This window comes from Candoia aspera, chromosome 3, assembly GCF_035149785.1.
Source record: "Candoia aspera isolate rCanAsp1 chromosome 3, rCanAsp1.hap2, whole genome shotgun sequence".
In the NCBI taxonomy this organism is placed as follows: Eukaryota; Metazoa; Chordata; class Lepidosauria; order Squamata; family Boidae; genus Candoia; species Candoia aspera.
Window position 1 is genome coordinate 153324591 of NC_086155.1, and position 17637 is coordinate 153342227.

Here is a 17637-nt window from a genome sequence, read left to right on the forward strand (position 1 = left end):
CACTGTTCATGCATATACACAGGCCTATACAAGAAACAAATATAATAATTGTGCAACTTCTGGCCTATATTTGAGCCTAAATGTGCAGGGTTCCCTGAGGCCTGAAAAATATTTCAAGGGTTCCTCCAGGTTCCAAAGGTTGAGAAAGGCTGCCATAATGTGATTTGCTTAATTTTGGTTTAGCAAAATAGATGAACTTAGTTATTTTGGTCTGTAAACCATGACCTCTAACTTAGAATAATCTGTGTGAACCCACCATGGCTTATTTAACAAACCATGGTTAAAATATGCTTTAGTAGAATATATAGCCCATAAGATACAATGGAGCCCCTAATAAATCTGTGTACTCTGAAATGTAATTACAAGAATAGAGCTTGCTAATGGGAAAATAATTCTGCTATTTTTTAAAGCCAGAGACATGGTTTTAAAATTGTAGTCTTTGGCTTATTTCAACATATTGCACATATTTTTCATGTTTTTGGAAGCTTTCCCCATGGATACTGCTGTTTCTCAGTTTAACATCTGATATGGATACCCAGTCACTCACTTTTTGTCCCTGACAGATTTACTTTCAAGAGATTCTTATGCTAGACTGGCAGTAGTACAAAAATGAACAAAGTGCTTGGCTGGAAAAATCCTCTGCTTCTATTTTTGTGCCTATATTATAATTGATCAAGTTCTTGTTTTTCATAACCAATATTCAAGGACTAAAAAGGGGGTAAAATAAAATAATCTGGGCAACATTTTGTAATGCTGTTTAAGAAATATATATTTTACAAGCATTTGTCCCGTGCATTCTTACCATCTAAGCCTGAATACAAATAGAGGGCAGTAGAAGCAGGGCGCTCTTGTATGTATGTATTTGCATGGGACCAGCTGCAGCTTATCTATCTGGGAAACTGTCAAATATCATTTTATTGTTTGTACTTCAAGTTCTTGACTTAAGAAATCTTTTCTATATGACAAGTATAAAGGTATCCCACTAGCCAGCATAACATCTACATGCTATTGAAGCTGAAGGCAGTTTTACAGCTTTTTCAGGATACAAGATTGATGTAGCAATTGTAATGTAGTCCTGGTGTAGCATAATAACCAAAAGGCCAAGAAGTCTCAGATCCAAGTGAAAAGCCTTAACTACAAAGTCCATACTGCCACATGGCCTAAAATTACTGGGTGATTTTAAGAAAACCAGATGTTCTCTTGCCAGCTATAAAATGAAATGGTCATAATAATATTGAGTTATTTCACAGGATGCATGAAGTTCTCTTTTACCAAGTCAGTCAGTCATCCATTTAAAGGGCAGGCTCAACCATTACACAGACTGTAGCAACGACTGCTGGTGGCAGATCTTAGGGTTAACAGTGGGAATCTTCCTTTGGAGCCATCTGACCCTTTCTTGTTCTCTGATCTGGCTCTCAAATGGGAAACACTCCTGCGTTTTGCTGTTCTTGGCTAAATGGCTGTTGTTCGTGTACTGACCACCAATCTGCTATTTCTGAGCTCATACCAGGGCTAGTGTTGAAGTCTCTTGGACTGTTTGTTTATTTTTCAGCATTTTTATATTGCCTCCTGAGAGGACTCTGGCAGACATACAATAAAACATAAAAGAAAACATCCCCCTCACAGAAAATTAATATATAGGCTATCATTAAAACACACTAAAATAGTTTTCCAATAGCCAACAGCTGGGCACCCAAAGCACATTTCAGTAGCAAGGTTTTAAATGCCTCCCTGAATGTCAAGAATAATGGAGTTAGGTACACCTCTTGAGGAAGCATATTCCACAAAATAGGGGCATCTACAGAGAAGGCTTGCTTCTGGCCTAAACCTCTCTACCCTCTTGTGGAGGAAATCTGAAGCAGATCTTTCCTAGATTTCTTCACAAGAACCATATTGTGTAAGGCAGTACTGTAGCCTCTGCAGGAGTTCAATCTCCAGGCCCTTGAAGTAGGATCCCAATGACCAAGAATTCATGGCTTCCATAGGTTTGTTCTATAGATCTTCAGTCCAGTTCATATGGGCAGTCATAATCTAGATCTTGCTGTTACCAATAGTAGATAAGATGTGATCTGAAGAGGAAGGACATTGTCATCAGTCCTGTGACGTGATCGCTTTCTGATTGTGACTGCCATTGTCATCATGCTTGACATATACAGAACTGATTATTATGGTCTTACCCAGGTGCCTAATGGACTATTGGATTTTTTTGAGGGCTCTGGGGAGTTGCCTAACAATTCAGCAGGCAGTTCCAATACATGTTTTCCTGATCTCTGAAATATGGAGATGACATGAGCATTGGATGAAACTGTGCTCAAGTGGCCTCTTATCTCTGGCTGATCCCAGTAGGTTTCTTGGTTTACTGAGAGATGCCTAGAGCAATTATCGTAGAAAAGAAACAATTAATGTGATTGAAGATAGTTGCATATCCATATTTGGGACAATGCCATGGGAATAATAGCACTAAAGAATGAATACTTCCCCATGCCTTACTGCTTCTGCAGACTTGCATTCAGTGATTTTCTTCAGCATTACCCATTCTCTTTTGGGGAAAAGTGAGTGTGAAGCTCCTCTGATGACCATTGTGAACTTCTTTGCAGATAAAATTACTCACAGTTGCTTGGGTTGGATTGTGCTTAGGCAGAATATGATTAAATGACTCAGGCAATGTCTTGTGAGAATATGTGGGATATTTTGAGTTTGTGGAGACTAAGGATGTTGATACGGTTCTTTGTGTTATGAACTCATGATCCTCTTGATTGGGGGATGTCACACATTTTGTTCTGGAGTAAGGTTTCAGTATGCTGATAATACTCAGTTGAACAATTACACCCAGCCAGGCCAGTGTCAATGTCACGATCAAGTGCCTGGAGACTGTGAGGGCCTGCTTGGGGCAAAGGCCAGCCCAGATAAAATCTCTAGAATACAAAGTTGCTGTTTGTTGGTCATCAATATGGCTCATTCCTGCTCCTGGAGAGTGTGAGGGCCTGATGGATCAAAACAATCCTAGTTTCAAACCATGCAAGACAGGGTTGTTGTTTGTTGGCTCAAAATATATGATATCCCTGACTTTTTGATATTTAAGAAGGTGCTTAAGAACCTTTTATTTCACAGGGTGCATGGGCACTAATGATGACTGGGCTGTCTTAGAGACAAGCTTTAATTCAGATGGTACGTATCTTGGGGAATCTATATATTTATAATTCTCTTTACCGTACTATAAACTACCTCAAGTCCTGTGAAGTAGAAAGTACACAATTTTGTGTGTACATATAAATAAATAAATACATTCTTGTATGAAGCACAAACTCTTGTCAACAATATCTCTGAGTATACTAAGGAACCCAGTCATATAATAGATGGTGAATTGTTAAATACTCTAAAATTCTATTAAAATATTTATAGATGTGGGTTCATGGATTTCCTAGTAAGCAAATTAAAGCAAACATTTTAATCTTAAAGGTTGCTCTGACTGCAAAGACGTTTTGTCCTATAGTGCCAATAGTGGAAAAAGAAATTGGTTTTAGACAAAGCATCTCTAGAGAAATATTTAGAATTTTTCACAGCATAGCACATTTTCCCAAGGTGCTTCAATGCATCACTTAATGAAATGTAGAAAGATATTATTAGTTTGGAGCATTCTGAATAAATTATCTATGGAGATAACATAGTTTGAAGACATTTGCATGGATAATGTTCTTCTCCCAAAGTCATGATCAAAAAGAAAGCATGGTGTGATGGTTAAAGTACTGGAGTAAGACTGAAGAGGCTCAGATTCAAGTCCATTCTCTGCCTAACCTACACCACAAGATTGTTATAAGGAAAACCAAAAAGGAGGAATGAGTGCAATGTCCAAAGCCAGGAACTCCTCAAGGAAAGGTAGGATGTGATAAATGAACTACTCTGTTTGAAGATTTCCCTTTTTCAGGGTATTTTCCCCAGTTGTTTTTATACTGTACATGCTTCTTTTAAAAGACAAAAGTAAACCTTACTGAATTGCTCAAAAAACTGCAGCACTGGAAAATTTCATGTAAAAACATGCAATTCCAGAGCTACTTTTCCTAAGTGCCCTTCCTAGGTTTTTCCCTCCAAGAAAGCTTATATCGTATGAAATGTCATTTCATTCCCAGACGTCTCCACTCTGTATTTCATATAAGGCTCCAAAGGCAACTTCTTTTCCAAATACTTCTTTTAGGGTAGTCATTATCAGATTGCTTACAGTCTTTAGCCACACCATTATTTAGAGCATCATATCACTACAGTATGTGATGACACTCTTCCATCAGATTGCTGGCTGTTGGCTTGTGCAACTAAAACAGTACTGGCGTAGTACCTGCCCAACACTTTCATGCAAGAAATGAGAATTTTTAATGCAATATGTGTCTAAGGTAAAGGAGTGTAGTGTTGTGTCTCCTGGCTTTGAGTTGATCACTCTCCCTCAGTCTTGCCTATCTCAAAGAGTTGTTGGGAAGTTAAAGTGTGGGAAACCATGAATGTCACAGTGAGTTCCACCAAGAAGTATTACTATTATTATTATTATTATTATTATTATTATTATTATTATTAAAAAGTAGTAAATAAATAAATAAACAGACACAATTTATCACTTGGCAAACACAATTCTTCTCCTAGCCAAGCATATCCATGCTGTGGGAAATGTAATTGCATATCTATTGGGGATATTTCTTAGCTGGTGCTTGTGACATCTATAATTATCTTCTGTCCATTCTGGGAAAAAAAAAAATCTTTGTAGATTTTTTTTAGAAAAGTAACTATCTTAAAAGCTGAAGTTCATGTTGTAATATCATTCCTGCTCAACTTGTTTTATAAATGTATGGTTACTATTATTACTCATTTACTAAGTAATAACTCCATAACCTGTTTCTCTTAATTTAAACAGTATTTTGTTAATATTATTTCATCCTGTGATTGCTCTGAAATCCTCTTTTTAACTTGAATATTACCACTTCCTCCCTTTCTTCTTCTGAGACTAGACAATAAGGCTAAACTGCCATTCTGTGTTATTTGACATAAATTATAACTTGTGCAGCACCTAAGCAAATATAACACTGACTATTATTATGAATAATAACAATATCCATTGAAATAATATGATTGGGCAGTTATAAATTTAATCTGTATAACCCAGTAAGTATTGTGTAACATATACTGTTCCATGTTGCTTATTCAGGGGGCAAATGCAAAACTCTGACAGTACAGCATCTTTACATCTTTGACCAAGTGACACATTTCATCCAGGGGAATGCAACAGAATAAATTAGGACAGACATTTACAGAGAGGATCCTATGAGTAAACTAGGGGATTAAAGCAATGCATTTAGACAATTGTTTTTATAATTGTTCAAACTAGTAACGTACTTCACAAAAGTTCCTTTCTGGCCTGCCCATTGCTGACACCATATCTGCCATACTCCCATTCTCCTGTGAACGTTATCCCTCTCCCCCTTTCCTATTTGGAAAGAGAAATATACAAAAAGGTTCTTTCAAGATCAGACCAATACCTGAGTGGTCCAACACTGTGAGTCATTCAGTGTCTGATCAGATGTATGCAGGAAATTCAAAAGCAGGACTTGAGAGTGCTGGTACTCTTCCTGAGCAACTGGCAATTATTCTTTTGATTCTGGAAGCACTTGAAAATGGCTTTCTTCAACTCAAAGACCTCCATCCACAACCCCACGTTGATGGCATTGCTATTCCAATGGATTTAAAGATATCTGATTGGGAGAAACAGATATTAAAACAACATAAAAAATATAGAAATGATTTGTAATACTAATACTACTATTATCTTTCCCTTGGTGGCTCTCATTCCTTCCAAACTTATTCATAGTTTCATTGATTTTGGAGTCTACAAATGAGCAAATCTGAAGATAATTCAGAATCAGGGTACAGTGCTTGTATTATCAGGGATGGGCAAAGAAAGATGCCATTCTATTCGATCAGTTTCTTGGCTAGTAGCAGTTGACTTTCATCTTAAGGTATGCACACTCACACTTACAGCCTTGATCAGGGTAAGGCTAATATTTTGGTTCACATTGTCGTTTTCGGGACTGCCCTTTTGTTTCCCATACTGCATTCACTGGATGAAGCCCTGCCCTTGGAGTTTTCACCACCCAAAGCTCAGCCACCCTTTGCAAAGAGCGCTCTTGTAACAACCCACCCCACTCCGACTTTAATATGTTTATTTGTTTATTGCTTATATAAAGGTGTTCTTGGGGCAGTTGCAAAGCTTTGAAAAAAAATGAAAACAGTAAAAGATGGTTAAAAGTAAAAATAAAATAGATACATAGATAAATGGCACAAATACTATAACATCACAGTAACTTCCTATGAGAACATTAAAACCACCAGAGCCTAATTGCTAACATATTCTGTTAGGTTTGTTAATTGTCTCATTCATAAAATGACATATTGCTCCACTATAAATATAACGGATTTATGGATCAGCCACAAGATATAGTAATGCTGTCCTCCAGTTCAGATGGCTTTGAAATGGGACTAGCCTGTGACATCAATCACAGCTTGATAAGTTCCTATTAGGCAAGAGACAGCCCTCCAAGCTTAGAAGCAGCATTCCTCCAAGCACAATTAAACAACAAACAAACAAACAAACAAAACCTTAGTTTCTGCTGTGGGTTTCTCAGACCCATTTCTTTGAATCATGTCTGGGTAAAGCATCTGCATAGAATCAGTCATTACAATAGCAGATCCATTGTGGCTTTTTGACTGTAATAGAAGTTTCATTCATTGATAACAGATTGGATTATTTTGGGGGGAACTGCTATGGAACAAAACTACCTTATAGATCTAATGTTAATGTATGTGAATGTAGAAAAGATGGATGTTTTGTTAGTCAGGTACCTGATGATCACAATAACAGTACACAACTGGTCTTGGATAAGATTTTCAGTCTCTTTCAGGGAAAAATAGGCATGGGACAACTCACATCTCTTCAGTTGTATGGCCCTAATAGAAACCCGGGGTGGGGGCTATTTCAATGGTTATTCAAATCCTTATTTTTAATTGTACTTTTATATTGTCCAATAACAAGAATGTATTAATGCATCATTCTACTATTCCACACTCAATGTTAGCAATTTATTTTTTAAGGTTTCTGCAATTTGGGTCTGGATTATTGCAGCAAAATCCATTAATGAATAGGTATAGTTGCAAATTACATCCCATTACAGTAATTTAGCCTAAGAGAGTGTCCATTCTCTAGTCAATTTCACAGCAGCCTTATCTTCCCAGACAAGTCAGTCCAGACAATTTCAAACCTAGTTTCATAAAGCTGTTTTTACCGGTTACGGTTCCCTGTTGCACCATCCCACAAATATCACAACTTTGCAACACACTGAATTTGATGAAAGACATGATTGTCCAGAGATGCTGCCACAAAAATATTATGGTAAATACAGATTTTTGAGGAAAAATAGCATCAGGAGCCTGTGGTGGCCCATTTGTCTTTGTTTAGGGCTTCCGTTGTATTACTGGGTTTGGAAGATGGAAAAGTAAAATTTAACTTTGTATCAAACTTGCAATGGTGGCAAACCAATCAATACTTCCAGATGACTTTGCCCAGCAGAAGAATTCCTTGTGGATATTAAAATAGGGGTTGGGGAGGGGAAGGGATGACAAAATGGAATGCTGAAGGATCCAACCATAAGGTGTCTGATGCTACATGATTGTGACAGCTCTTTCTATGCAGGCAGGTGATCCATGATTTCAGCTGGGTCCCATGTAAAAACTATGATGATGGGTCTGGGTCAGATCCACGTTTTTTTTTTTTTACACAGTTGGTTCAGATCCAGGATCTTACCAAGTGGTGGTGCCCAAAAGCCTCAGACCTTTGCTTGCAATGACTCATTTTGAGCTGATAGATGTCACCTCCTTTAAACTTGCGTTTTCCAACAGATCCTATGCTAAAAAAAAAAAAAAAATCAAGAGGATCCCTGAGACTCCACCGAGTGCTGACTTCTACTTTCTTCCTAGAATCCCACCCACTTGTTCAGCCTCGGCACGTTTCCAGAGCGTTCACCTGCATTCCCGTAGAGAATTTTTCCAGTCCGTCAACACTTCACTTGCATCTCCCGGCTTTCTCGGCTGCTCCTCCTGCCTGCCGCCCAGGTCCCTCCTAATCCAAGCCCCGTACCCCTTGCTTCTCGCCCTCTCGCAAAGATCAGGTGTAGTTACGGGGGAAGGGGGGAGTCGCCGCTTTCGCACATGCTCGGTACCGGGCGGGCGTTGCGAAGAGGCGCCGAGAACGAGCGGCTGCTACAGGCGAGGGCAGAGACCGCCGCCAGACCGCCTTGACTCCGCTCGGCTCCGGGCAGCGGTTGCCGCTGTTCTCCACGGCGCTGGCCGCTGGAGCTTTCGACCCGCCAACCGCAGCGGCTAAGCTGCTCGCTGAAGCGGAGGCAGACAGCCTGACAGACGGGCAGCGGCAGGACCATGGCTAAGGCTCGGCCGGAGGAAACCCCGACACTTGAGGCAGAAGCCGGAGCGGCGGCGGCGGCGGCCACAGCAGCTCTGCCTGGCTCGCCTCTGCGGAAAAAGTCACGTTCTTTACCGGAGTCGATTTGGCATCAAACTCTGAATGATTAGCCCGGTGTGGGATTTTTCCCACCCACTTCGTGGGAGGGGGGAGGATAAAAAGTCCTTGCTTTCTCGGCACCTTCACTTTTTCGCTTCGGCGCTACTGCGAGGCTTCTCCCTCCGCCTTTTAAGGCCACGCTCGGCTACTTCGGACTGCCTTTGCCAGCATCCGACTCTTTTACTGGTCTTGGAAAAGCGAACCGACGCGGATCGGTCACGTGCCTACGCAAGCCAGGCTTCGGGACAGTTTGCGAGGGAGCGGAAAGGCGGTAGGCAGCTATTCGATTCGGCGGGGGAGCGCAAAGTCAGAAGAAAGCGCTGAGCGGGAGATCCGCGGAAAGGAGGACAAAAAAAGACTATGTGGTCCCCGGATATTTCTTCTGTTTTCGGTTCCCTCCGTTATTCTGTCCTCCGCCCTCGGGGGCAGACTCTTTAAGGTAAGGCTTTGAAACCTTTTAAAGAGTGTTAAGGGGGGACCTCTTAGTTAGCATTATTGTTATTATATAATTCCTATTACTATTAACGAGAATTTCCTGCCTGGCCTGTTAGCGATGACTTTTAAGTATTTCCATCTGTTGGCAAAGAAAACTTGTTCTAAGTGTTCCAGCCCGAAGACATTTGGCCTGGTTAATTAGCTCGTAGCGCCCTCTGGTGACTTGCCACTCGGCCGGCCCCAGGCGAAGTGGGGAAAAAACGGCCGGCGAGGATATATCATTATAGCTGCTAGGTGCTTATAGGTATATTTGGGTGGGAAGTCAAAATGCTTCGGGGTGATACTTCCACAGTACAAAGTTGTCAAGGTTCTGCGACCCTTCAGGTTGGTTTGGTTCTCAAACAGTTGACAGGGAAAGAAGGAAATAGAAGTTACTGACAAGGGGCATTCTTGATGGTGCTTCTCAATGGCGCTGACCCTTAACCAATAAAACAATGTAATGGATCATTCATGGGTAAAAGTTTCCAACCTATTCTGAATGCTCAACTGCCTCGAAGGAAATGGGTTAAAAAGGAAGCATTAGAAGTGAACACAGAGATCTCATGTTACTTATTTCTGATCCTAATTTGATCAAAATAGAATGCCACCAAGGCTTCATATTTTTTAAGAGAAATCATATCAATAGTAGTTCCTTTTTAATGATGTATTTTTGGTTCTTCTTTTTAAAGCAGAGAAGTTCATCGTGCAAAACAAAAAAGACGACTGAAGCAGCTGTCAGTGGAAGCAAAAGTGATCGGTGTATCCTATTTTATGTGCACTTTTTCAGATTTGTTGTTTGTGATGAGTACAAAAAGGTAGTAGAAAACTTCAAAACAGGAGCTAGTTGCACAGATGGATGAGAACATGGCAGTCCTGAAGCGAAGCGTTAAAACCACCACCCTCTTCCATGAAGTTCAAATCAAGCAAAGCTTTCATTGCTTAAGTTTTGGAGCTGCTAGAATTCTGGCTGACAGAAATATTTTGCTAACCTTTCTACCCACAAAAAGTAACACAGGAATGTTTTCATGCCACATGAGAGAATGGGAATGAAGGCACACCGTTCATTCACTGTATGGTACCTTCTGTACAGAACTACACTTGTCTCCTAAATTTTTATATATGTAACATTCTTGCTTTGTTTTTCAATGGAATGAATAACTGGACATATTTTAAAGAAGAGTAATTCCATTATTAACACAGTAATGAGCTGGATGTGATTCCCCCCCCCCCCTTGCACTTTATGGGTTGCTAAACATACAGATCCTTTGGAGATCAAATGTGTCTAGTATACATGGACATTTGTGAGAGGTGACATTCTCTTTAGTCTTTCCTGTATAGCCATACAATGTCTATCAGTGTACTTGCTATTCAACATTTTCCAGAGCTGTGCCTAAAGACTTTGTCAGCCAAGAACTGTGTGTCCCTTGTACAGTAAAAGTTTTCCGCTTCCTATGTATAGTAAAGCACTTCCAAGCATATTTTCCCACTGGTAGGTTGATTCATGCTTGAAATTTGAACACTCCCTCCCCCCCGCCAAAGGAGGTATATACCCGTAGTGAGGAAACTGCCTAATGGATCATGGCTTTAATGTTTACAGGACATTCCATATGTCTAGCATTAGTGATGTTGGCAGTCTCCACCTTTGAGGAATCTGTAAGCAATTATTCCGACTGGGTGACTTTTACAGATGATGTGGATCAGTACGAGAAGCAGCGGCTGGAAGGTTTGGGGGCAAATCAGAAGATAAAAAAAACAGTTCTGTATCCAAACTTGTATTTCAGCACTGAAGAGATCCCAGCTCTGAGACAGAAATCTCACGCCAGCCATCTCCACCTATTTAGAGCAATCCGGAGTGCGGTGTCTGCGATGCTGTCCAATCCCTCGTACTATTTGCCTCCTCCCAAGCATGCTGATTTTGCTGCCAAGTGGAATGAGATATATGGAAACAATTTGCCTCCCCTAGCATTTTATTGTCTCCTGTGCCCTGAAGATAAAGCTGCCTTTGATTTTGTTGTCGAATATATGGACAGAATGGCAGGATACAAAGACTGGCTGGTGGAGAACGCCCCAGGTGATGAAGTTCCTCTTGGGCATTCTTTAACTGGCTTTGCCACTGCTTTTGATTTTTTATATGCCTCACTGGATGATGTTAGAAGGCAAAAATACTCTGCCAAGATATGGACTGTGACCGAGGAAATGTATGAGTATTCCAAAGTCCGCTCTTGGGGCAAGCAACTTCTTCACAACCACCAAGCCACAAATATGTTGGCATTGCTCATTGGGGCCCTGGTCACTGGAGGAGGCATTGAGTCCCAGGCAAATGCCTGGAAGCATACTGTAGTAGATGTGATGGAAAAAACCATGTTTCTGCTAAATCATATTGTTGATGGTTCCTTAGATGAAGGTGTGGCTTATGGTAGCTACACAGCTAAATCTATTACCCAATATGTTTTTCTGGCCCAGCGCCACTTTGGGATTAACAATCTTGAAAATCACTGGCTTAAGATGCACTTTTGGTTTTACTATGCCACCCTTTTGCCAGGCTTTCAGAGAACTGTAGGCATAGCTGATTCCAATTATAATTGGTTTTATGGCCCAGAAAGCCAGCTGGTTTTCTTAGATAGGTTTGTCTTGAAGAATGGAGTAGGCAATTGGCTTGCACAGCAAATTAGAAAGCACCGGCCCAAAGATGGCCCAATGGTACCATCCACCGCCCAACGGTGGAGCACTCTTCATACAGAGTACATATGGTACGACCCCAGGTTAACCCCCCGCCCTCCACCTGACTATGGCAAGGCTAAAATTCATGTGTTTCCAAATTGGGGGGTGGTTACATATGGAGCAGGCTTACCAAATACTCAGACAAATACCTTTGTTTCCTTTAAGTCTGGAAAGCTGGGTGGCCGTGCTGTCTATGATATAGTCCACTTTCAGCCATATTCCTGGATTGATGGCTGGCGAAGCTTCAACCCAGGGCATGAACATCCTGATCAAAACTCCTTTACTTTTGCTCCAAATGGGCAGGTGTTTGTTTCAGAGGCCCTTTATGGACCTAAGCTTAGCCACTTGAACAACGTTTTAGTGTTTGCCCCATCGCCCACAAGTCAGTGCAATCAGCCTTGGGAAGGTCAGCTCGGGGAATGCATGCAGTGGCTTAAGTGGACAGGGGATGACGTTGGGGATGCATCTGGTGAGATTATCACCTCCTCTCAGCATGAGGAGATGATGTTTGTGAGTGGTGAGGCAGCTTCTGCGTATTCATCAGCAATGAAGCTGAAAAGTGTGTACCGCTCATTGCTTTTACTAAACCCTCAGACTTTACTTGTAGTGGACCACGTGGAAAAGGAGGAGGACTCTCCTATTGATGCCATCAGTGCCTTCTTTCATAACCTTGACATTGACTTTAAGTATGTCCCATACAAATTTATGAACAAATATAATGGAGCCATGATGGACGTCTGGGATGCTCACTATAAAATGTTTTGGTTTGACCATCGTGGAAGTAGCCCTGTTGCTAGGATACAGGAGGCCGAGCAAGCTGCTGAGTTCAAAAAGAGATGGACTCAGTTTGTAAATGTCACTTTCTCTACAAAGAGTAATATTGCAAGAATTGCCTATGTATTCCATGGGCCTTATGTCAACATTTCTAGCTGTAGGTTTATTGATGATGCCCAGTCAGGGTATCGGATTTCTCTAAACATCAACAACACAGAAATAATCTACTCTGTTGTAACAGAGTATCTCAATCTGTGGACGAGGTTCCGTTATGTAGGTTTTGGTGGCTATGCCACAGTAACCACTCAAGGAAAGGTTACAAGGTTTGGCTTGGGTACTAAAATGATAGAAAAGCAGGCACCTATTCACAGATCTGTTTTCCCCTTTGGCTTTAAAGTGAATGTGATAGCAGGACTGATTTTGGGGATTAGCTTGGCCATATTGGCCTTTCAGTGGCGGTTTTACATTTCCTTTGGTAAGCTTTTGCGCTGGATCTTAATTCTGGTGATCACCTTGTGGTTTATTGAACTTGTAGATGTGTGGAGCTCCTGCACTCAGATGATCTGTGCAAAGTGGACTAGCAGCATGACAAATATGGAACCAAGTGAAAGGGAGGACCAAGGACATCCTGGGAGTTTGCCCAATGTTATCATCACTTCCCTCCCTAATTCAGGTGCAGAAATTCTGAAGCAGCTGTTTTTCAACAGTAGTGACTTTGTCTACATCAGGATCCCAACGGGCTACCTTGATATCCCTGAAACCGAGTTTGAAGTTGACTCGTTTGTTGATGCCTGTGAATGGAAAGCTTCAGATGTTCAGAGCGGCCATTTCCAGATCCTCCAGGGCTGGCTGCATTCCTTAGTAAAAGACACGAAGCTTCATTTACAAAATATACATTTGCATGAAATCGGCAGAAGTAAGTTGGTGCAGCGTTCTTCTACCAGTAGAGATAGAAGGAGGCGGCCCAGGAAGAGAGAGTCCATTGTAGAGCAAAGAAACCGCCTGCGAGGAAATTCAGACAAAGAAGCTGAATACATTCGGGAATTAAGACAACACCTTGCCTTTTATCCAAACGCACGCCCAGTCCTTAGTCTGAGTAGTGGAAGCTGGACATTAAAGCTGCCTTTTATTCAGGAGGTCATTGGCCCTTCCCTAAGAGCGCTTTATGTGGTTCGAGACCCACGTGCCTGGATCTACTCAATGTTGTACAAAAGCCAGCCTAGCCTTTACTCTTTGAGGAAGGTGCCACAGCACCTGGCATTGCTCTTTAAAGGAGACAGTCGTGAAGAAAAATGTGGTTTAAATTCAGGCTATGCCTTTGAATATGAAGCTCTGAGGGAAAAGCTCTCAGCCTCAGATTCAAATGCTGTCTCTGTGATGTCCCATTTGTGGCTGGCCAACACGGCAGCCGCCCTGAGAGTCAATAGGGGTTTGCTGCCAGCAAACTATCTACTGCTCAAATTTGAAGATATTGTCAGCTCTCCCCAGAAGATGGCCGAAGCCATCTATGACTTCCTTGGCATGCCTCTGGCTCCGGCCAGCTTAAACCAAATATTATTTGCTACATCCACCAGTCTTTTCTATCTTCCTTATGAAGGAGAAATCTCTCCAGTGGGCATCCATGCCTGGCAGCACAATATGCCTCCAGAGGAAATTAAGCAGATTGAGGATATCTGTTTGACTGTAATGGACCATTTAGGATATCCAAAGTTTACTGATTTAAAAGCTGCAGGCCAGCAATAGTTTGCACTAAGGATCTCTGGGCTCTTCAATTTGTAGATAAGAATCTGGTTTATTCTTGTAAAAATGTATGTACAGTCTGTGACACTTGCAGAAAGAGATTATTTTAAATGAAACAAAATACTTGCTCTAGTATGTTTTCACCCAACCTTGCCTCCCCCTTTAAACAAAATGTCCTGTTTCCTTTTTCTGCCTTTGAAAATAAAGCTGTGTGAATCTTTACTTTCTGTTCCAGATGGGTACTAGATAGCTCAGGAAGAGGTAAGGGGATACAAGAGCTTTCATTTCATTTCTAGGATATCAATATGAATCCTAGCTAAGCAGGAGAGTTGCCAAATGTTACTACCAACTGCTAGTTATTTGGTGGGGGGGAGGCAGAACTCAGCCTTATTTTTCTCTGATCAACTCCTTTTATCACCAAACAGACTTCCCATTTGGCAAATATCATCTCCCTTGGGCTAGATTTAGTGGCTTGCTATGCCTGTCTTTAACCACATCAGTGGTGCTGAGAAGCTGTAAACTCAACATAACCAGCTAGTTAAAACTGTGTTCTGTGGTTGCCAGATGTAACTGTAACAATTGGATGCTGCAGATATACACACACATCCACACACATATCTTGGCAAAGTGTCTGTGGTCCTGTTGGCAGCCTTAGCAAAGATCCAAAAAACCACAAGCTGACATCGAAAGAAAATGATGTTTCTTAAATGCATGTCTCTCTATCAGTGGTATGGAATTCAGAAGGTCAGCAGGGTTTATTTCAGGATGATGTTTCCTATGGTAGTCATTCATGTTGACGTGGCATAATGATAAATCCTAACAACTCTGACATTTGTTTTTTTTAAGTATTAGAGCCTACTTCTTGGTTTCAAAGGCTGCTAATGTCTTTAAGATGAGGCTTGTTATTGGCCTACCAAGACTGCATATGGTCAAATTCCTGTTCTAAAACTACGTTAGGAGCGTAGGAAAAAAAAATCTGAAAAACAAGGTGCATGCAGCTAAAATCTATATTACTTCTAACTGGTTATACAATGCAGCATAGGACCAAGAAAATCTTCAATGCATGCATACATTAAAATTGTCTGCCCCAATTTTTATCCCTCTAAGATTTCTTTTAACTTTCTGTGACACTTAGTTGTTGCAATCTTTTCTGTGAAGAATTTCAGTGAGGTTTCTCAGGAGAGGGGTTTTGATGATATCCTATATATCTGGGTTAAAATGCAAGCATATAATTCTAATTGTTTGGGCCATGTTTACTCCAAAGTATGGCTAACTGATTATATTGCAATGATATATTTTTTTAAAAAAATAGGAACCTGAATGAGGAGAAGGTTGTTTTTAAAAAAAATCAGGAAAGCATCTAACACCAATTAAGCATTTTACGGTTATGGATAATGGTTAATTGGTAAATATGCTTAGGATTGTAGCATTAATATGGTGACATTAATTTATAATGTTAAGGGGACCTTTTGTTTTTCTCCATTGCTTAGGGTCTTAACTTTCCCCTTGTGACTCAAATCCTAGTTCATTGTGGATGATGCAAAATCACAGGTTCTTCAAACTTTTTTCTTGTATATACAGAGGCCAATCTCTGATTTTTTTTTTAACTGACACTAAGAGATTTGTTTAACTTAAAGGCTTGATTTCCATTCTTCCAACAAGCCATCTATTCTTCTTTGTGTGCTTTAAATATAAGTGTTGTGGGTGTTTTCGGAATCCTTCCTTCATTTTCTGTAGAGAACAATACGATTTGTAAATGTCTAGAGATGTGCAAATCACACCTTCAGCACTATTCTCAAAGACATCCATTTCTCTTCCCACCCCACCCCCATCCCTCCAGTTTTTTTCTTTTCTTCTCTTAAACTGTCTGGAATTTTATTACTCTTCATTTCATTTTGTACAATATGGAAACAGGCTTCCTTGTTTGTGTAGTAACCAGAATCGTTGTTTGAGGCCCTAATGTTGAATATGATAGCTAAGTAATTGTACCTTACTGGGGACACCCAGAGAGACAAACCACAGCAATTAGCCGGATTTACCTGGCAAGGAAAGTAGCATAGCTGGCTGAGATCCACTGGGAGAAGCTGAATGCTGTGGCATTTTATTTCATTTCACGTCTCCTTGTTCAGTCTCATCTTCCAATGTGCTGCAGCATTCTGTGATCTTTCATTCTGACCTGGATAAAAGTAGCTTTTCCCCCAGTTTTTCATTATTAAGTTAAAACTGTGCCTCTAGCCTGAGAAAACTATTGATGTAGTTTCAGTACCCATAACTTGCCTGGTACTTGTCTTGTGTCGGGGTGGGTGGGGGAGCTGGCAGCTCTTTTGTCCCCCTTGAGGATTTTCCTCCAGCAATGAAGAATGGCACATACTACAAAGAAATGGGTTAGTGCATTAATGTGCACAGATATCACAGATACACTTTGCTTCCTCCTGCCAAATTACTTCTCCTGTTCTCTTACTCTCCTGTTACCAAGTAGAAGTAAAATGGATCTGATCATTATCCTCAAAGCAAATCTCAGCTTTCCAAATTACTCAGTTGACATCCAGTATCTTCTTTAAGTTTTTAGAACAGGCTTTAATTCCAAGGCATTCCTTTTAAGTTCTGATGATTGAAAATTCTGAATCTGATTGAAAATAAAACTTGGGGTATTTTCATGCACTTTTAAGTCTGCCAATGGTAAGAAATTGTAAGTTCAGAGACCTGAAAGCCTACTATTAAAACAGAACATGTTTATAAAATCTGTTCCACGGTTTATGATTTGCAAAAGAACTTGATTTTTTTTTTCAAAGTAAATCCTGCGATTTCCCCAGAGTGAGTAAGCAGTCTGAAACTTGGATAATACTCTTACAGCATTTGGAAGGCAGTTTTTGTTCAGTTTTAAAGCATTTTGAAGTTCAGCTTCACAGCATTAACTTTAAGAATTGGACGTGCTAATAACTGGTCCATGTAATCCAGAAGTAGGCAACCTGGTGTCTTCTAGAAGTTTTAGGGTTGATTTATATGAGCTCCAGCCACTTCAGAGAACTATAAAAGATTATGAGAGTTACAGTGTAAAAGGTCTGGAGGAGGCCAGGTTTCTTATCCTGCAATCTATACATGATCCAATATATTTCTGACTGTATGTACAGGAGTCCAGGGCAAGAATGGACCAAGCATATGGTGCCTTTGTGGTCATTTTGCAGAGATTCTTCATATACTTGTGTTGTGCAGCAGCTGCTCAGAAATATTCTAAGTAATGGAAACAAATCTGCTGAGAAGTTCTTTTACAAAATCCTAAAATATATAAAAACAGAGTTGCCAAAAGCTCAGACTTG

At 40.6% G+C, this 17637-nt stretch overlaps 1 protein-coding gene across 2 annotated transcripts; it reads left to right on the plus strand.

Moving 5' to 3' along the window:
- Positions 1 to 8306: 8306 nt before the first annotated feature.
- On the plus strand, positions 8307 to 14542 carry DSEL (dermatan sulfate epimerase like). 2 transcript variants are annotated; one of them, XM_063299054.1, is made up of 2 exons: positions 8307 to 9050; positions 9775 to 14542. In XM_063299054.1, the coding sequence occupies exon 2, from the start codon at positions 10664 to 10666 to the stop codon at positions 14321 to 14323; it is 3660 nt and encodes a 1219-aa protein (XP_063155124.1). In that variant the 5' UTR covers positions 8307 to 9050; positions 9775 to 10663; the 3' UTR covers positions 14324 to 14542. The 2 variants fall into 2 exon arrangements, with proteins under 2 accessions (XP_063155124.1, XP_063155125.1); XM_063299055.1 differs by having other exon boundaries at positions 9778 to 14542.
- Positions 14543 to 17637: the final 3095 nt, after the last annotated feature.